This window comes from Centruroides sculpturatus, unplaced genomic scaffold (assembly GCF_000671375.1).
Source record: "Centruroides sculpturatus isolate CEXI.00-Female unplaced genomic scaffold, Cexi_2.0 scaffold2346, whole genome shotgun sequence".
NCBI lineage: Eukaryota > Metazoa > Arthropoda > Arachnida > Scorpiones > Buthidae > Centruroides > Centruroides sculpturatus.
In genome coordinates this window covers 6602-29595 of record NW_019386464.1, presented here as the reverse complement: position 1 = coordinate 29595, position 22994 = coordinate 6602, and the positions used below count along the sequence as shown (strand labels likewise).

At 27.5% G+C, this 22994-nt stretch overlaps 1 protein-coding gene across 1 annotated transcript; it reads left to right on the top strand.

Moving 5' to 3' along the window:
* The first annotated feature begins 388 nt into the window (after positions 1 to 388).
* On the top strand, positions 389 to 18915 carry LOC111615060 (mediator of RNA polymerase II transcription subunit 19-like). The gene is made up of 7 exons (XM_023356435.1): positions 389 to 392; positions 588 to 744; positions 6513 to 6612; positions 9720 to 9828; positions 12056 to 12159; positions 18441 to 18495; positions 18638 to 18915. Exons 1-7 carry the CDS (start codon positions 389 to 391, stop codon positions 18682 to 18684), a joined length of 576 nt encoding a protein of 191 aa, XP_023212203.1. The 3' UTR covers positions 18685 to 18915.
* Positions 18916 to 22994: the final 4079 nt, after the last annotated feature.

Here is a 22994-nt window from a genome sequence, read left to right as displayed (position 1 = left end):
AAAAAATTTTTACTGGTTTTTGATGTTTGTGAGGTTATTTCATATAACACTATAACCTTAACCAGCATAATATTTATTAGATTGAATATATTTGGCCTATACTGTGACCAACTTTGGGAACATTCTATTATTCTTTCCTGTGATTCTGAAGATAGCCACATAATATATGTAGGTCAAAAATGTTTGATTCGATAAATGTAATGCTTGTTTAGGTTTCAGTGTTACATTTTAGACTATTAAATTGGTAGGAATAAAATTTTATGCTAATAGCACATTCACTATTTGGAGGGAAGAAAATGTTTATTCTGCTATAATGAAAAATTAAATCAATATGTCAATTTAAAATACTTTTATTTTGTTTCTAAGACATTCGACGAAATATAATTTTATGGGTATAAAATATTTTAGCTTGTTAACATTTTAATATTAAGTTTTAAAAATCATGTTTTTGTTTTTAATTTATTTATGAATAATAATAATTAATTAATTGTATATTTTATATATTTAAATCACTCTTTGTACCAATTTAGTTTCTTTATTTTTAGTATTTACAGATCTTAAAATTAAAAATTTCTTTCTTCTATTAGGTGAAAGTGAATTGACAGGGGCAACAAATTTAATGGCCTATTACAATCTAGAACATTCCTATAACAAATTCTGTGGTCGAAAAATGAAGGATCAATTAAGTGCCTTCTTACCAAATTTACCCGGAAATATTGACATTCCTGGTCATCAAGATAACAGGTAAATAAATATACAATTAATATTTACTTAAAATGACAAAATTACACTAATAAGTATCTACCAAATCATTCAGCATCTACATTGATTTATTCTTATCTAATGATTTTATAAAGATTTTTTTACAGTTTATATTTTCACTGTTCAATTAAAATAAACCCATTTCAGATATTAGAACAAGCAGGCCACTTCTGTTTTATCTCATTAATAATTCTTTCTGTATTTTGCAAAATTATTCTAATTAATAATGTTTCTTTCTTATATTTTTATAATTAGAACATTTTAATAATTTAAATAATTAAAACCATTGATGGAAGATGAAACTTAATTATTTGACATTTGAAATAGTTGATATTAAGTATAAATACTTAATGTTTTCAAGAAACAATTACTTAATCAATTAACTAAATTGAATTTAAATTTATAAAAGCAAATTTGAAAATGTGTTTTAGGCTTTACTGTCTTTATGAATGCAAAAAACTTAAAACATGAAGTTTACATAATACACTGTTGTTAATGTTCAAAATAATAATAATAATAAATTTTTACTATTATTATTACTATTGTCTCACTAGTCACCAACTTGTTGATGTGAGAGCTAGTTTTATTAAATGTATGTAGGGCCACTTATGTCATTTAGGTCTATGAGAAGAAATGAAGCAAAGAATGACTCTCAAGCATCATCTGTATCTACTACATTTTGATCAGAGAATAATTATACATAATAACCTTATCCACAAACAACACTTGAAGATTTTACACAGTAGGTTGCACACAAATAAATCAGCACATAGAAACATTTCTTAATAACTTATAGACTGACGGGTTACACGTGTAAGTTATTAAGAAATGGCAAAGATGCCATTAATGCCTACAACACACCGGGGGGTGTATAGTATACCTGTGAGGGATGACAGATTTTAGAGATCTGGTGTACATTGGTTCAACCAAGCGATCCCTTAAAAAACGGCTAGCGGAACATAAATATGATATACAAAACAAAAAGCAGACCACTGTCCTAGCAATGTACGCTTCTGACACTGGCATAGAAGCTAAACTGCAGCAAGCCAGTCTTATTAGACCACTCTTCACACTGACCAAATCAAAATTTTAGAAGCTCTGGAAATTTTTAAAGTCGAACTAAAGGGGAATGCATCAATTTTAAGGATGAGGTGAGCATTTCATTTGCATGACAGTTGTTTTTTGATGATCTGGACAACATTTATTAAAAAAATGATAAGAAATTAATTCACTTAAGATTTATAAGAAATTTATTGGTTAATTGTTATGTTAAATTTAATGTCAATTAACACCTAGATGTGAATTTTGACATGTACTTGAATATTTACCTTTTCTACCATTTGAAAATATTTATATTCAAATGTTTTGCATTCCAATTATAACAAGCTGACACAGATCCTAAGAGGACCGAAAACGTTTGTCATAACTTATGTAAAATTAAATTATTTTTGCTGGTATAATTTTAAAGGTTTTAGTGGAGTTATTTATTAGTCTGTACACAATGACATATCAACAGAAAAACAACTTATTGATCTGCTCTTTGGTCCAATCAAGTCATACACACTATGCTAATCATGCCATGTGCTTAAATAAACATACACTACACAGTATTCACAATTTCTGGTACAAAAAATTTGTATCTCTGTACAAGAATTAGCCAAACATTTTATACACACAATCAACAATCCACAAGAGAAGGAAATTTTTTAGCATATCACATACATGAAAACCAATACCAGGTTATACATAATAAAGACCAATCATGTGCTTTTCTATATACATACAAAAGCATTCCATCACTAATAACATTTCTAGAGAATACAATGCAACACTGGAGTACAATACTATGCATGGATATTTCATTTGTTTTGAGGTGTAAGGCAAGGCGTTTTCCAGGAAAATTCGTTAAGTCCGTTCTGATTTTGCCCGGTCTTGAACCCATTGTCTAATAGGTAAAACAACAATAACTATGGATTCAACATCAAATACAACAGAACATACATAATACATATCATCTCATCTTGTACATGAATGACTTAAAACTCTATACACTCATTCAAACCCAGCTAAATCATCTATTGGAAATTAGACATTACTGGCATTTGAAATGAAGTTTAGCCTAGACAAATGCAGAATACTTCACATAGAAAAAGGAATTGAGGAAAGATGAGCTTGTATTCAAAAATGGAGACTATATTAAATCCATGGATGAGGGTGAAAGTCTACATATATTAGGATTTCAACCAACTCACAGAACCTGAACAAATCACAGATCAACAAAAGAATACAACAAAATAGTTGAATGCAATAAATACTTAAACATAATTTGTCCCAGGACTCTCATATCATTCAGAATTTACATTATAGTTGTTCTAATTCTGTGCCTGTCCAAAGAAACACACAAACAACAAACTATAACAATACCACCCTAGATCCTAGGCTCATATAAAGGTGTTTTTAATACATTTCTTGAAACTTTGATATGTAATGATATTTTATATATAATTTTCATTTTTAGAATGATTTTTACAATAATTTTATTTCCTAATTCATTTATATATTACAGGTATTTTGTACTTGAATTTGTTATTTTGAAAGTCCTTTTCTCAAAACTGAGATTTATGTATTATATTTTTTGACATTTTTTTATGCTTTCATAGCAAGATGTTTGAAATCTCAGTTCTGGCAATAAGCAAAATACTGATGGACAAATTACATGATCAAAAATACTCTAAATTATAATGTTTAGTTTAACTTGCTTTAAACTTTCAATTATTTATTCCAATAAAGTGACAAATAGATATTATCTATTCTAAAAGCTGATTCAGCAGTATTGTTCAATTAGCAGTCGTTTTATTTAAATACTAGTTCAAAGTTTAAACAACCATTAAAAATATTTTGTTGAAACTTGCAATTGAAAATAGAACTGTTGAAATTGCTTTATTCGACTCTTGGTTCATTCCAATTAGTTTTATTTAAATAGCTGCTAGATAAAATCTGCTTTGACTACTTTTAATTGAATTGAAAGTATTCAAATTCTTTAATAATAATAATAATCAGGTCAATTTGAGATATGTGACTTAAATTAAATAGTTTTATTCAATCAAAACTATTGTCTCATTTGTTGAAAACTTCATTAAAAGTATTTAAATGAATATAATTTTTTAAATACTTTTAATTTACAATTTTAAATAATTAACTGGACGTAGCCCATACTGAAAGGAGCAAGGTAGACTAGTCTGTATTCAATCAAGAAAGTTATAACATCGTCCACTAAAATCAACTCAAATTTCATCTCTCATTTGAAGGTAATCGTTTTTTAGATATAATAGAAATTAAAGATGTGATAAAAATTTAATATTTATCATCTAAGTACACATGTAATAATGTACAGTATAATTTATTGCTTAAATAAAAACAGCAATGCACTTTACAAGTACAGTAGAACCTCGATTATCTGGACTAATTGGGGATGAAGGTAGTCCGGATAAGGAAAAATCCGGATAATCGAAACAAATACTTTAATTTGTCTTTTAATGATAATACAATACGTTTTGTTTTCGATGACATATCGGTAATATTAAAAGTAAATACTGTATTTAAATCGTGATCAAATTTTCAAGAAACAAACGTTCGTATTGAATTTGGACTACTACTGACCAACGCTAACAGACTACCTATTGTTTAAAAGGCCCTCTGGTGGCGCAAGAAGACGGATTTTATAAAATAAAAAGCAGTTGAAACTGCATTTTTATGAATAAAAATTTGACAAACTATTTATCGTTTTATGACGAGTAAAATTTTTTCGTCGCGTTCGCGGCTTTTAAGTAATGCATAAACCTTCGAGGCGCGAGGCCCTTCGGACCGCGAGGCATAGGCGGTGGCCCACGTCGTCCATGCCTTACGCCGCCCTTGGTCATAGAAATGATGTAATTTGAATATAAATTATTTATAAATACGTATGTCAAGTTATATTTTTATTACTACGTAAAATATATTTAAGAGTTTACGACCACTGTGCTGGGTGAGACGTTGTTGAAACAAAAAAAGTTATGCATTCCATCACATACATAAACAGTATCGTAATTCGCCAAGTGCAAATCAGCAAATTTGTAAAATTTTTGTTTATTTTGAACAATCCGGATAATCGAAAATCCGGATAATGGAGGTTCTACTGTACATTGAATATAAGACAAAAGATCACATTTATAAGCCATCAAGTATTCATTTTTTTTTCTTCTGTCATTTCTTATGAACTAATTGAAATTTATTCAATTACTTTTTATTTGAATAAAGCATTTAGATGTTAGACTACCTACACACCAACCAATGTTGTCTGTTTCTGTCATTGGGCTAGCCCTATGACATAAGACATGTGTAGTATTATAATGTATTGGGTTTTAGTGATGATGTTTGTTAGACATCCATTAAAACTAACCAATTAGTTCAATGGAAGAGTTGACTATTTAAATAGATGAACACCACAAATAACTTGCTGTTGAACTTAAATAACCATTAAAGCCATACTCTGGCTATGTATTGAATAAAAACACGATAATTGACTATTCAATTAGTACAACACTGTGATTCAGAAACAAAATTTTACATGATGACATCATTTACATAGTTGTAGACTTCTCATGAGTAGGCAAGTTCTAATTCAGCATTTTAATACATTTCAAAATTTTCTAATTTACATTTAAATTTTACTTTTCGGTTATCATTTTTGATTTTATACTTTTTTTTCATTGTCCTCCTCGTTTATTTTTGCTCATGCACATAATATAATATCATTACTTTTTCTTCATTTATAAAATAAAAATAATGTATTATAATTATACACATACATGTGTTACATCCATTTATTTTGCTTTTATCGAGTGTGAATAGCTTTTTATTTTCATTTCTTTTAGCAATTATAACAATAGGATAGAATGAGAACTGAAAAATTCTTTGTAGTTCATAATGCTTCAAAATTAACAAAATTATGGCTTCCATATTATAAATTGCATTTTTAATTGAGAAATAACGTGTAAACACTTTTATGGTAAGAGATTTTATAGCATTTTATTTCTTATACTGTATATTCAGTATTTAAGTGAAATCAGTCTTATATACAGACAGTCTCCAACTTTTAGCCACATGTTCCTAAAAAATGTCTGTAAAATTAGAACATACAGAAGTCAAACAATAGAGTTGTATGTTATAAAGGAAGTTTTGTCCTTAGAAAGCTTAAAAAGAAAAAAGGTGAATATGCTACAATACATAATTTTATTTTTAATGAAAAAATTGGTACAATTTCATCTATGGTTTTATTTGTTTTCCTGATAACTTTGATGTTACTGAAATTAAGACTGAAATAAAGTGCCACAGCATGATAGCTCAAAATTGTTTTTATTTTTTATTTGTTTGGTCAGATAAAAGTGTACAAAAGCGAATTTGACATATGAAAAATAATTTAGGGATATCAAAAGGCATACACAAAACAGCAAGTTGTCTGAAAGCTGAATGATTATATTCCATTCTTTTTGAATATTAATGATAGTTACTGTTTGTAAACTAGAGAGAGAAATATTTTTATAAATGTATATAGATTACTATATGTAATTTTATTCTGTGTACTTTTCGTTTTTCATATTTTTTATTCTGATCATATTTAACAAAGTTATGAAATTATATTAATAAAATATTATCATCAATAATTGCTGGAATAATAAATGAATAAATTTTTGTTTCTTTATTATTATTAGTTCCTTGCGTTCTCTCATTGAAAAACCTCCAATTGGTGGAAAAGAGTTGTTACCATTGATGGGAGCTCAGTTAACAGGATTCAGGCTGCATGCAGGTCCTGTAAGTAATACTTTTCATTTATTTTCACTTCCTCTTTGATTAATATTCTAATTAAATAAGTTTAGATACAAAATGAATATTTAAATCTAAAACACAGTTGACAATTTTAATTTTATTGTATATAAAATGACATTCATTCTAAGATAAAAAATTAAACACTTTTGTTAAACTGATATGTATCATCAAATATTCTATTCTTTAAAATTTAATTTCTAATATTTAGATTAAATTCATTAAAGCATACACCTATAATTAGGATAAAATTTTAAATAGTTTGGAATTTTAATTTACTCTTCTCTATGGAGAATATCACATATTGTACAGTATCAGAAAAAGTTTAGTTCAGTGTGTGTACATGTATACAGAATGCCCCTTAAATCATGCACTATAGACAAAATGAGTGTTCAGATGATATGTTTGATCTGATCGTTGTCTTGTTGACACACAGATTTGAATTGGCAATCCAATTGTGAGTTTTGGCTGACCTGAGTGCTCTTTGTCTACCACTGATCTGGTCCTCTTAAACTTTGCAGCCATTTGTCCAATAATGATATACGAAATTGGTGCTGGCTAAAGGTGTTTGTAGGTGAACTCTTCTGCTACCTCCCTGGCCGACCAGTAAGATGACATCGATGTGTTCATTTTTCATCAGCATTGTTCTGAAATAAAAATCAATTACATTATGGTTTTCATATGAAACACCTTGTATATTAAATAAACTTTACTCCTTTATGAATTTATTAAATTAAAAAATAGAATATCATTATTGTAAACTTACAAATAAAAATGTATTTTCTGTTAAGATCACAATATAACTTTACATATTAAGTTGAGAATTGTAAAGCAAATCTTCAAATGATAATTTTAAAAAGTCAATTGAATTTAACTTTTTAATAATAAATTTTTTATTCTTTATACAAAATTCTTTTGACATTTGATAAGAAAAAAACCTCATAAAACTAGTAATGAATGAATACAGAATAATGTTCATTAATGTATATATGTTTGTGTATATTATATATATGCACATAACCTGCTCAAAAATACTGTCACAGACAAAAGAATAGTTTCTCAAGAACAAAATAAAATTATTTAAAATAATCCAAAAACTTAGTAAAATTTGAAAACCTCTCCAAATTAGCCAAAACTGTTCAGTATTTTTGTTAATACTGAATCTTTCAATATATGTTTACTTCACCTCTATCGTACAATGCTTTATTTTCAAAATCTCCATAATCAATAAAAAAGATATTTTGGATATGTCTAACCTTAACCTATCAAAGAACTTTTGTTCGGTTAGTGTAAAATTATTCAAAGATTATATTAAATAAAAAATTGATGCTGAAAATTATTGTTTAGTATCGTATTCTAAACAGTAACGAGAGGTGATATCGCAACCTCCTTTAATCTTGGAGTAGCTATAAATATTCATCGATGTGGCATGCAATCACAAATGTCTACATTTTTCTGTTAGAAAAGAACCTAATTAAAACGGAATTGCAAACAATGACATCTGCTTAGGTTTTTTAGGATTTAGAGATCATAAGGAATTACTTTCTGTTTAGAAAGGGCCTTTGTAATATTACATATATAATGTGAAGTACAGTACCTATCAGGCAATGGAATATCATGATAACGAAAATTATTTCTACTGTATTAATAATAATTTGTTTATTTAATTTTGTGTAATTTGTTATTTAATATAGATCAAATAATCTAGAGGCATATAAAATGATCAGTTTCAAAACAATGACATTGATGCTTATATTTATTAAAAAGATTTATATTAACATTTAAATGTTTAAATTAAGAAGCACTTCTAAATTTGTTTGACTAGAACAAAATGATCAGACCACTGGGAAATATGTAATAATAATGATCATTTAAAAATGTTACATCCAACAAAAAGCTCCTATTTTAAATATGAGATTTATAAGTGCAATACTGAATGTATTCATTAATTTTTTGTAATTTAATTTATTATCATAATATATATAACATGAACTCATGCCAAACAATTTCTGAATTATTGGACTGTGTTAACCTGATTTAACTGATTAATGCATCATTGTGAGTTGTTATTGTATTCGAATTAAATATTTTATGAATACACATGAATTCTGTAATTTGAACTTACAGAATATACATTGTTATTGAATTTTAGCAGTAGTGATCAATGAAACTCACAAACATACCAAAATTTTAAACTATGTACATTAGTTTTGAAAGAAATAATATGTTTATTTTAAAAAATTATTACAATGACAACTTGTTGATGTAATTACTTTTAAGCTTACAGATTATTCTAAGAAGCATATTGAAATTGAAGGCACTTTCAGTAGAAAAGCACAATTCACTGACAAAAATGACAGTATTTTAGTTTTTATCATTGTTATTTGAACAAATTAAGCTTTTTTTGTAAAAAAGTTTACTAACAGTCAACAGAAAATAATATCATCATTTGCTAAATCTTAATATGGTGCAATACATTTTACAGTATACTTTAATTATAAGATGGGACATGGTATTGGAAGTAATTTGATTTTCTTTGAATGTGAGCAAAATGGAAATTTAAAAAAAACCTGTTATAACATTACATCTTGAATACATACCAATTTTACCAGGTTACTCCCATTCAATTTAAAGATCAACAAAACTGATTAAAGTTACAGTTTTGTTGCTGCAAGAATTGCCATTTCTTAACCCAACATTTTTGACATCTTTTTGCTCATTAAGTTTTTATGAAAAAATAAAATAAAACTGGTTAATTTTATGTTTTGACAATTACAACTCTTAATTACTACCAGACGATCTGCTGGATTGTATTCGGCTACATTTAATAATTAGATACAGAGTAATTTTGCCCACAGTAGGTGATTAAGTTGCTATCTCATTATTTATATTTGATTATTTTTTACAAATATCTATAATGTAACCTAATATCATCCAGCAGATCATTTAGGTATTAATTAAGATCAGTTATTTGATGTTTATGTTTGTATACTTTTAATTATTGAAAATTTCCAAAATGTAATAAAAAGTATATTGTTCTGTAAGTTTAATATAAATAGGGTACTAGTTAACTTACATTTTTTAATATTTTTCAGTTACCCGAACAGTATAGACTGATGAATCAGCAACCTCAGAAAAAGAAACACAAACACAAAAAGCATAAACACAAGGCTGGTGAGATGCCTTCTCAAGAATCTCAACAAGGTGGTAGTTGTGTATCTTTTTATTTTAAATTAGTTTTCATATATATTTTACAACTCTAACATATTAAAATAAAATGCATATATCTTAAAAGCTTTTTCAAAATAATTACCAAATAATATATAATTGGAAGAATAGGATGACCCTGTAAAAGTAAGATTTCACATTATATTTTGGAAAGATTGCTGTAATTTGCTGTGTAAAGATTTTTGGGGAAAAGGGTTAAGATTGCTGTGATAAAGCAAAAAATATTTATTTAAAAAATGTTATGTAAAATGATATATACAGTACAATATATAATGTTGAGTTTTATTCATTTTTAACAGTTATAAACTCAGAAACAATTGCTAAATTGACTGGAAAATGTGTAAAATTAAATATTTTGGATACAAAAATACTTACTTTAAATAAAATAGCTTGGAGAATAAATATTGATAGATCTACTGCTAGAAAGTTGAGGATAATATGATTACAATTCACAATTTAAACTTTTTGGTACCATCTATATTTTGAATTTAAAGACTTCTTTTTAAGTTAGAATTTACTGCATTGATATTCGTTGACTGACTTATTAATTACATAATTGCTTACCAAATATAAAATATTCTTTTAATTCTTTTAAACTAATAAAAAGACAAGTTTTTAAACATATTTAAATAATAGAAACTCTCAATATCATTGGAATAAAGAATGATAGCATACTTATTCACTTGCAATAATAAAATAAGCAAAATATAATGTATAGAACTTATTTATCAGATCCAGTTTGAATGTCATATATGGTTTTAGATTTTTAGAAATTTTTAAAAATATCTTAATGTTAATTTGTTTTCCTATTTTTGGAATATATATATTTTTTAGACTAATATGAAATTTTAATTTTGTAAGTCATTTTGGTATTCCTGTCTGCAATTGTTAAGAAATGGATTAATCTCAATGCAGAGATCTGCTATTTCAGAGATTTAAAAATTTTCACATTACAGTTAGCTATGTTAACTGTACATTGATTTTGTGTAATTAATTTGTTCTAAAGCATTGGAAATTGAAATGTTCACAAAGAATTGTTATTTCCCACTCTAAATGGTGATTTTTTTTTATAATGGAAATATAAAAAAATATTTATCATACTTTAAAACAGAATTAAGATTACCTAAAAAGCTTGCATTTGCATTGCTAATTGGCTTATCTACAATCCATGCTTATGATAAGTTCTGGTTTGATGTATGGTATAGCACGAATCTATTGTTGTCTCTTCAGATAAATATTTTTGTATACAGTTGGCACAACAGTAGAAATAATGACTTTACACTAATCTGATACATTGACATTGTGCATGCTGTAATTAGTGGTTTTTATGGATTGTTTTTGTCTTTGTATTGATTTTACTACTAATATATGAGGGGATGTTAATTTATTACTATAGATGAATTGCTGAGTGATTTCATATGTATTGATATAATATAATTCAAAAACAGTATTATTATTGTGTTTGTGTTCTACAGAATTTTTTTAATGATTTAGAAATCGTTTCTATATGTTAATGTTTCATAGAAAAAAGAGTACTAATTATATTTTATAAAGAAATTTTTATGTACCCAACTGATTCCTATTAATGTTAAAATTAATTGAATATTATTCAATTATTAATATTATTAGCAGTTATATATGATGCTTTATTGAAATTATTTAGATGAATGAAAAGATTAACAGAACAGTAAGAGCATTGACAATCTTTTATCTTTGTTTACATCTATTATTTACTTCAAATAATTCTGATTATTAGATTTATTATGGATGTCACTCATTTGATGTAATAGTTCTTTTAAGAATTCTGTTGGTATTTGGCATATATTTCTATATTGGAAATCTTATAAGATAATGTTTTTATGTGGATAAGAGATGCTAAAATTCTTTTTCTTTTCACTGTAAGTTTGAGAATTTTATTATAGCATTTCTAATTTTCAATGATGATGACTAATTTATTACAAATTAAACAAATAAAAGATAATATTTGCTATTGTTTTAGAGTTTAGGTGTAGAGAAAAGCTTTCATTTACAATAATTTTAAGTAGAAAGAATCAGTTACATTCTGTTTTAAATAATATTTGTTAAAAAACAAGCAATTTTTGAATTAATTTTAATAATTATGATATATTAAAAGTTGTATCACTATGTATAATGTATTTCCTAATTTATTTTGAACACTAAGTAATGAAAAATTTCTGTATAGATTCTGCAACCGATAATACTCATGAGAAGAAGCATAAGAAACAAAAACGCCATGATGAAGAAAAGGAAAGGAAGAAGAAGAAAAAAGAAAAGAAAAAGAAAAAGGTAAAATTCTAGATTTTCCATTAAAAAGATATGATTTATGCTTCTTTTTCTTAATTCATAAACTGTTGAAAAAAATTTATACATTTATAGCTTTTTCATTGAATTTTAACCTAATTATCAAAATCAAACTTCTGCAACAAATTCCTAGGCATCATAATCATCTAATGTGAGATAATCTGCAAGTTAGGGGGTGGTTACTCTAAACCAGGGGTCGCCAAAGTTGTCGATATCGACCCCGCCAGAGGTCAATATAACATTATTGGGAGTCGATTATCAAGCTTAAGCTAAGGATCAAGCTTATCCGTCTCACTGATTATCAGTTACGAAAATTATTAACAAATATATAATAAATGAAAAAATAAAAGCAAAATTAAAAGAAATTATTAAAATAGTAAGTATTTCGTTTTGCTTGTAACAAACTTTTTGGTGGGGGTCGATGTGAGGTTTCGAAAACTTGTAGGGGGTTGACAATCAAAAAAGTTTGGCGACCCTTGCTCTAAACCTTGTATGGTGTCTTGCTCTCGATGGTTAACTAGGAGGGCTTTATGTTGAGTAGGAGGGTTCAATGTGTTCGTTGATAGGCGTTCGGTCTTAAGATAATATCACTCAACTTCCAATTAACAAATAATAGAATGTTTAATAAACTAAGAGAAACAAAGGATAAATACAATTGACATAATATCTAGGTTGATGGCCTAACCAAATACACCTCTAACTCCTTACTACCGAGACAGAGTTTCCAAGCAATTTTATAATACCTCAGGATGTTAATGTCTTCAGTCCAGTCAATGTTAGGAGAATCCATTCAGTTAATGAGACATAGATGGGTTGGAAACAGATGGGCCAGAGCTAGGATATGCTTTCTACTTCTTGGACCATCTACAAGTACAGATGCCATATAGACTTCCATGTAGTTCTTTTATGGCATTTTCTTTCTATTGCCATCTGCCCTGGGATTGCAATTTCTCCCCTTTTTATTCTAAGTTTTCTCCAATCAGCCATTTGAATTTGTATCATCTGACAGGACATACAGATGAATCAAATGGCCATTTGATTCATCACAAATTTTAACAATATCTCACCAAAAGAAATCCACAGTCAAAAAAAAAGGAAGTTAAATTTCCCCCTTTCTCACAGAATTAACAAAACTGTGTCGTTTTTAACAGACAAAATATTACTTTAATTAAATAATTGTAAAACTTAGTCTTCAGAATCTCACACTAATAATAAACAGTTTCTGAATTAAGAGTGGGCATTTTATTTTTCATAACACATTTTTGAACCTATGTTCAGTCATCCTCAGGATCACTTGTTCTTAGATAGAATGTCAGTTAAAATTTTAAATATGTTTTTACAATTTGTTTTCTCCATATTGTTAATTAACATTTTCCACAGTTGCAGTATACCGTATGCATTGGCTGTATTTATGATTGTCTGCATTTCCAAAAGATTAGAATAAATTGGAATAAAGCAATGCTGTTAAGATGAAGTAACAGTAAAGTCTTACTCTAAGAGTCTTATTGGTAGTATATTTTAATCTCCCATTATGCAAAAGCAATGGAAAGATGGATAGCCCATGCAGTCAAGAATTTGTAATAGTCTAAGATTTTCTTCAGTTCATACACTATTGTAGGTTTAGATTTGTGGATATATGTAATGGGTTATACATTTTATGAGATACAAGCAGAGTTTACGCAAACAATGTTCTATGGAATCCTTGTTGTTCCTAATCTAATGTTGAGATGCTAGTTTTGTTTGCACATAACTTACTGTGATTTGAATTTATACAATTAGAAAAATAATCTGAAGTTGCTATTATACTTTAAAAATACACTGACATTCTGTTAGCTCAGTATCATAGGGACTGATGCAGTGCCAGATTACCGACTATGCCATTTTACCGACTGTGCCATTTTACCAGATAGTGGAATTTAGCTGGTTTTTTTTAATCCTCTGGACACAATTTTATATATCTTTCATAAAAGACAGATTTGTACAGTTTTACATGCATTGTTTAATATGCCATTTCAAGTTTTCTAGGCTATTCCTACCCTAGGTTGCTTGAAACAAGAACACTATTCTTACTTTGTATTTATATGCAATAAATGTGTACAAAGCACAAACAAACAAACTATCAAAGTACATGAACAGTAGTGTATAGTAGGTGTTTTTATGATAATTATTGATCCCAAGTGTGCTACATACTTCTGCTTCTCATATCAAACTCCTGCACTAATGTCTTTGGAAGAGTGTTTAGAAACATCATGCATGATTTTTCTAATTAACTGGATTTACCTAGCACAGCATCATGTTATCTCTAAAAGGAGAACTTCCATACCTTTTCAAGAACTGCATGTTTTAAGTGCTTTAACATGAAAATCTTAACTCCAGACATACCCAGTGCACTGACAACTTGTCAATCTTGTTAACATAATTTCAGTGTTTTTAATTTAAGATTAAAATGTATAATTTGGATCTGTTACTTGAGGAAATGGCTAATAATCAACTTTGTGATGCCCCTCAGTTTTGACTTTTGAACTATTCTTCCAATGCAAAATGATCTTATACCATAAGGACTAGAGAGAAACGATGTCCCTACTTTAACTATTCACAAGAAATGACTAATTTAAATTAGTTTTAAACCTGGATTCTAACTGCATGTTATTTGTTGTATTTTTAAATGACTAAGCCAGTTTGTTTTTAGATATTTTCATTATTTCATCAGCATCAGTCCCTATGATACTGAGCTAACAGAATGTCAGTGTATTTTTAAAGTATAATAGCAACTTCAGATTATTTTTCTAATTGTATAAATTCAAATCACAGTAAGCTATGTGCAAACAAAACTAGCATCTCAATATTAGATTAGGAACAATAAGGATTCCATAGAACATTGTTTGCATAAACTCTGCTTGTATCTCATAAAATGTATAACCCATTACATATATCCACAAATCACCTTAGCCTTTCTAGTACTTTAAAAAAAAATAGCAATTACATCCAAAAAGAAGCAATTTTGTTTTGTTTCTATTGCAACACATGTATATCTATTATTTGATAGACTGTTATTTCTAAAATAAATTAATTTGAAATGGTTTTTTTCTGGGAAGGAATTTTTCATTAAACTTTAGATTCAAAAACATTAACTCCTTAAGCCAATTAGAGTTAACTTTAAAAATTGATTGTAACTTCTTAGGTTATGCACACTGTCACCAGTAGATGGCATTAAAATTTTTCTGTGCTTTTTCTATTGGAAAATCCGTTTTCAAAAATTCTCAAACAGAAGTAAATAGAACTAATCTAGTTCCATTTTCCCACAGAAAAAGCATTGAAAAGCTTTAATGCCATCTGTTGGAGATCATGGGCATAATCAGCCTTAAACATACATAGATATATTGTGATTCTAGTTAATACTTCATGTATTCTTAATGAAAAAAACCTCTGAAACAGTCAGTAGCTTTGGATATTGAATTAGATATAACTTGATACCTATACAATGAACAATAATAAAAACTCATTCTAGTATAGTAAATGTTGACAAAAATTCATAACTTTTAGCAGACAGCTATCAATTACTAAAATTACAATTTGTTTTAATATAATTTTTTTCAATGAAGCACTGATTTATTTATAAGTTATACATTTTATTATGAATCCACGCATGTTAGAGATTCTGAGTAACGTGTATTACATTACCATTATGATGTTATACGTTGACATTTCTGTTTTTGCTAGAATTGGCATATACTTGAAAACTTTTATTTTTTTTTCTTTTAGTGATTGTGATTTATCATGAATTGTAACCTGCAGTCTGAAAAGCACCTTTTAGTAAAATTAGAATTGTTCCTCTTTATTTTGTATTCTTGTCTTATTTTGCTTATAAATGTCAAAACATATTTGTAATGTTTTAATTTTGTACACCTTTTACATTTTATTAAAATACATTATATTTAAATAGGTACACAAATGAAAAAGTTAAAAAATCTACATGTATTATTGTTAAAAATTTAATCCAAAACAACATAAATAATGCATTACAGATTTTATAATTCTGTTTTGGTTTAGTGCAACAGTGTGCACATGTAGCAATAATAATAAAGGTTTGTAAACCTTTTTTGAATTTTTATCTTTATAATAGTTGCCTACATGTTTTGACATATCAGTTTTTCTCAATTGATAGTTTGTTGACTACTTGGAATTTATTTTATTTATTATTAAATACACTAGGAGGTGGTCTAAAAACACAATTAATGAATTAATCATTTTCTTTTTGTACATAGAATAAATTAACGAAGGATGTAATGTTCTTTGTTGAGAAGTGGTCAACTGTTAGACAACTTCTCAGCAAAGAGTCAATTGAACCATAATTTTTTTACATAATTAATAGTTTAAAGTTATGCATTCTTTATTATAATTTACAGAAGCTTGTCTAATAGTCTTATGATGGGATGCATATGTAAAATTATTTATACATCTCTCAAGTTTTTTAACTACTGATACAAAAAAAATTATACTTAAATAACATTGCATTACTCTGTACATTTAAAAATAAAAATATGATTAATAAGGTGCTTCCTCACAAAAGAAAACAAGAAAATTATTTGTTTGTCTTCAAGTTAGCAAAACCAAATAAAAATGTATTATAATTTGATGGTGACTTGTGAGTACAGTGGATATGTTCTGAATTATTTTTGGTCTTCATAAATTACATTGTATAGTTTCTAATTATTTTGATTTGTCTAGTCAAACCGCTTTTTTCAATGGAAATTTTCTTATCTGTTTGGCATAAAAATGACAACAGAATGAAGCAATAGACTTGACACAAAACATTGCACTTTCCTGGGAATTTACTTTATGTGCTAATGTGGTTAGTTACCCATTCAACTGCATTTCCGAGGAAACTCATTATGGTCGTCACAAAACGCAACACTGTTTGTAGTCCCAACTAATAGAAGTGCATGGATATTAATGGAAAAATAAAATATATTTATTAGCCCGCCTGGCAACTTCCTAAGCAGACGCTTCACTGTATGCATGATAATTTATCAAACAAGGTTAATGCATTAAGTTTTTGAATCAGTAACTATGTTGTGATGGAATTTTTTAATGAATAATAATATTATTATAGTAGTTCCAAAGCACATTTAAGGGTCTTATCTACCTTTTAATAATAATTTCAAAAAAATTCCATATTTTATCTTGTAACTCCCTAAATAACTAGAAACATTCCATTATAAATTAAATTATTTTAAAATAATCTTTACAATTTATCATCATCAACTCTGCTTGTATCTCATAAAATGTATAACCCATTACATGATAGTTACTGTTTGTAAACTAGAGAGAGAAATATTTTTATAAATGTATATAGATTACTATATGTAATTTTATTCTGTGTACTTTTCGTTTTTNTATCTACCTTTTAATAATAATTTCAAAAAAATTCCATATTTTATCTTGTAACTCCCTAAATAACTAGAAACATTCCATTATAAATTAAATTATTTTAAAATAATCTTTACAATTTATCATCATCAAAGAAAGATTGTGTTTCTTTGATGATAAGTCACACTCCCAGTAATGTTTCTCATTACTGGGAGTATGAATAAGTTTCCCTATATTAAATAATATCCCCAAAATAAATTACTTGACTGTAATAACACAAAATTCAGTCTTTGTAATAATTTTATAGCAATATTTTTCTATGATAATGATCAATAATTTACATCACACACTATGAAAAGAATTGATCATCATTAAATGTAATATTTTTAAAGGAAATGTTTAACACAATATCCCTAATGTAATTGAGCACTTCAAGGATACTTACCAGTAGCTTTAATACATTCACTAACCTAATTACAATGTATTTTTTTTTACACATTGTGTGCAAAATAGAAAATTTGTCCTAAGATATCCATCAACTAAGTTAATAGTCTTATACATTGTGCATTCATAATATCTAAAGGATAAATATTTATTTTGTTCAGCTTTTTTTCTAAATTTCAACTGGGTGATCTCAATAAATCTAAAGTACTAAGTCTTATTAATACATAATATACTTCGACTAATGGATCAACTTTGCTATGATGATAAACACGATATTCGGCTTATTGCAGCTAATCGTGTGAAGTTGTGTAATCCAAAACATTAATTTTCGTTGGCAGTGATGAACTAATTCTGGAATAAGGAAAATTTTGGTTTCTTAGTTAATTTAATCATTACAAAACAAGGAAATTTTTGAATATTTTTTACCATATTAATTTTTTTCTATTTTGCAGCAGAAGCACAGCCCAGAAGGAACCGTAGCTCCCGTCAACTCCCTCCACGCTAACGGTACTCAACGAATATTATAACTACTTCGCGACGTGTAAATAATACGCCTTTAAAAGCATTCACGTGTTCATATGTATAAGGTATAATATCCCAAACCGTGTACATTTAGTAAATTTTTGTAAAAAAGTTTTTTATTTTTTAGCAATTATTAACTCGAATACTTTTTTATTAACGGAATCGAGACTCTAAACGATCCGCCGTCTTTGCTTTTTCATTGTTTACATGAGACACAACTTAAAAGAGGAAGAGAGAGAGAGAGGATTCACAATACGTTTCTGCCAATAGAAGTCCATTACATTGAATTTTCTGAAACACACTCATCAATCATCATATTATAATTTATAAGATTTGTTAATGGCAACAATTTCACAAAAACATTTTCAACAATTTCCTGATTTTGATAACCAAAAAATAAAAAAACATTTTTGTGCCACAAAATATAATAAAATTGTACAATATTTAAGAAGAAAAAAACCTGACCGTTTCAATGTAAATTATATAAGAAAGAAAGGGGAAAAAATGAACAGTTTGATACCAAAAAGTGCAACTTAATATATTTTCAAAATTGGGGAATTTTATTTATAAAATGGATATTTCCCAATATCAAATATGAATATAATGTAAAGAATTTCATTATGCAACTAAATATATATACATTATATTATATATAATTTTATTATTTTCTTTATTCAATGATATATAAATTATCAAAGGAAAAAAAATTAATTAGATTTTGAAGTTAATTGTTTAAAAATAAAAATAATAATAATAATAATTCACGAAATTCATTGGTAAATAATAGGACTCTGTAAATTATAAAAATATTTTGTTTACTTAGTATATGAAATTTTTGTTAAATTTTAAAATAATATATAATTATATATGTGAATAAATTTTTTGATTTATTGCACAAAATCATTTTGTTTTCCTCATTCAATTTTTAATGAAATCTCACTAACAACACAGGCTCTAAAATCTTAAGTTCCGTTAACAGAATCAAACCCCTCAGACAGACAGATCAACTATTTAATGTAAAAACCAATATACTTATTATGATTTCACTTGAAACAATATGACGCACAACCAAATCAACTTTATAATAATCACTTATTTGGCATGCGACTCTTGTAGGATCATAAAAGGGCTATCTTAGGGTCTTTAACTTAGAGTTAGGTTCTTTGAGTAAGCACTAAGTTAAACTTTGAAATTATATGAAATCTCAGCTACGAAATTTCACAGATTAATATAGTTGTAATGAGCTTACAAACAACCTTAACCGAATGTTTCCTAACTTGTTAAAAAATTAATGATCCAATTTCTGAATTTAGAGACCACTTAGAATATTCTTAACCCATTAAAATACTTTTATAGGTTTGCCCCTGAAACAACAAAAGACAATTACACCTTACATGATTCAACGTTGCTATTCTAGTACACAGACAATGCCACCGTTGGAAACTAAGTTATGCTTTATAGATTAGTTACGAGGCATGTCGATATTTATTTTTTCGAATTCAAATGTTATCGAAATGATTTATTTGAAGCGAGATCCAAGCGTGAAATTGATAAAAAAGACCATATTGATGAGAAAAACAACAGCAAAAAGCAATTATAACATAACATAGAAAGGTATTTTTCATCCCGTCCTTTATAAAAATGATTAAAATCTGTTTATAGAGGACGGGAGAATAAGTTTAGTTGTAAGAAATTAGATTAGGAAGTGTCCTTCGGCCAAATTCTCTATGAATTTAAAAGTGATTTGTCATTTTTAAAAAAATAGAACATTTTTTTAAAAGATTTCCAAGGACAAATCCCAAAATAAATTACTTGACTGTAATAACACAAAATTCAGTCTTTATCATAGAAAAATATTGCTATAAAATTATTACAATGATCAATAATTTACATCACACACTATGAAAAGAATTGATCATCATTAAATGTAATATTTTTAAAGGAAATGTTTAACACAATATCCCTAATGTAATTGAGCACTTCAAGGATACTTACCAGTAGCTTTAATACATTCACTAACCTAATTACAATGTATTTTTTTTTACACATTGTGTGCAAAATAGAAAATTTGTCCTAAGATATCCATCAACTAAGTTAATAGTCTTATACATTGTGCNTGTAAAATTAATAATAATAATAATGTATAGATGAGAATTTTACACGTCCAGTTGCCCTCATTTAAAATTCTAGTGGCACAATTTATAAATCTTTTTAAGTGTACAAACCCTTCAATTAAATGTTTATGAAGTAGAATTTCAAAAATCCCTTTATTGCGGGTTGAATTACACCATTTTATTATTTATTTTTTTTAGTTAATGTAATTTAAGGAGTGGCATTCTAATTATACCACGTTTGGATTTTTATTTATGGACTTTCAACTACGGTGATAAGTCGTGCTGGAACTGATAATTGCATTAATAAAGGTATGCCAATTCATTGTGTCTTCTGAATTTATAGAATAACGTTTAAATATAGTAATTAGGTTCTGTTAAACACGCTCCTAGTAATAAAAAAAAAATAGGGTTTTAAATAGCCGTGTGGAAGTTTTGGCTTTGTAATTTTAAAATATGGCACTAATTAGGAAATCGGAGGAGGAGTAGTAGAAGAAGGTCAATAGCCAAACATTTATTTTTGATTTACAGCGGTGGAATCGGGATGCAGAACAATTACTTTCATTGTCTTTAACGAATATATTTGGCACTCCACAGGAAAAATTTCATGGAGAGAATCACTTCAGGGCGCACGCATTTTTGTTCTAGTGAAATAAATGCTCTTCTTCCTTGACAGGTAAAAGAAAAATAAATTAAAAAAAATGGCCGATTTCCTCGGATAACAATCGAGATGTTTACTTTTTAATCCTTTATCCTTTAAGGGTGCACGAATGTAAGATCAATAATAATTGTTATTGGAGACAATACGAGGCTCCAGATCTGAAAAAAATGCCATTAGGAGTTGTAATTAAATAGGCACGAATGGAGTTAGTAAGTAGGATAAATTTCATCCTTAATATTGAAGGATGGTAATGGAGTGTCTTCGGAGGAGTTCAAGTGTGTTGTAGCACTCTGTGTCAACATTCTTTAGAAACTAGGAAAAGTAGGCGACGAAAATTTATAGGGTCTTTGACACCAGATGAGTAGCCCACTTGACGTAAGACTCCATAACATTTATCATTCCTATGTGATATGAATTCAATTAACTTAAATGAATTTCTAATCTCCAAAACTCCTCATTTACATTTAGACTCTTGGTATATAGAGGATCGCGCGTTATAACGAACACTTAAACAGGATCCTTTGAGAATTCACTATATCGAGGTTATTAATTAATAGGCGATCAACCAAGGGGGGTGCCCCTCGGAGGAATTCTACGGTATTTAGGCGTTTAATGCTTTTATATAACCACTCGGAATTCCTTTCGTTATAACGAGGATACAATGTGACTGGTGTGAACTTTAGTGTCATATTAATTAGTTACGTCCGTACACGGAAGAACTAAAAGATTATAGTTTTTATACTTGATTTAATTAATTAATTAACTATCGGAAGATTTTAAGGAAGGAATAAGGGTTTGGGTAAATGCAAACACTTCCTTAAATAAGTGTAAGAGGAAATTCGTGTGTAGAAAAACGTTAGCGATTTGTGTAGTCTCGAGTTTAAAACGTTAATAAAACGAAAAAAAAGAAGTCGATTTTTACAAATTTTAATTCGATATTTTTAAAAAATCGAGAAGGTCTTTAATTATTTCCTCAGTAGAAGAGGAAATATTAATTGGTCTAGACTCTAGACACGAGTAATGTTAATTTCAGGTGTGTTTGCCAGTTAAAAATGTTATCTCGAGTAAATTACGGTAAAAATAATTAAATTTCCTCATTAAAAAACGACTTTAAAATTGAAATATTTATTAAATTATTTCCTCGAAATGTAAGATAAATGAGGAAATATTAAACTAATCCATGTTTAGAAGTATAAAATTGTAAGGTATAGTCGCCAGTTGAGGTATAAAAATACGCAAAAATATAATTTAAAAAATTCCTCATTTCCTCAAAAAATTCATTTATAAAAGAGGAAATGATTAAAATCTAAAGACGGAGGAGAAAGGTTAATTTAAGTATAGTTACGAGCTTAAAAGTTTTTCAATTATTTTTTAATACTTTATATCTTTCATTTTGAGGAAATTAAGAGGAAATATTAATTAATTTAATTTGTGTTCGGGCAAAGAATAAATCGTTAACAATTTACCAATTAAAATGCTAATAAACAGTAAAAATTAAAAAAAAAAAAAGAGCTCGAAAATTGAAAAATTCTTTAATTATTTCCTCAAAAAATAAGACAAAAGAGGAAATATTTAATATCGAGATAGGATAAAATAGGAAAAAATAATAATAATAATAATCTATGGCTGTTCCAAACAGGAAAAAATCCATTCAAGAGATTGAAATGTTGATTTAATTCTCATTGAATCAATGGAGCCAAACCACGAAACCA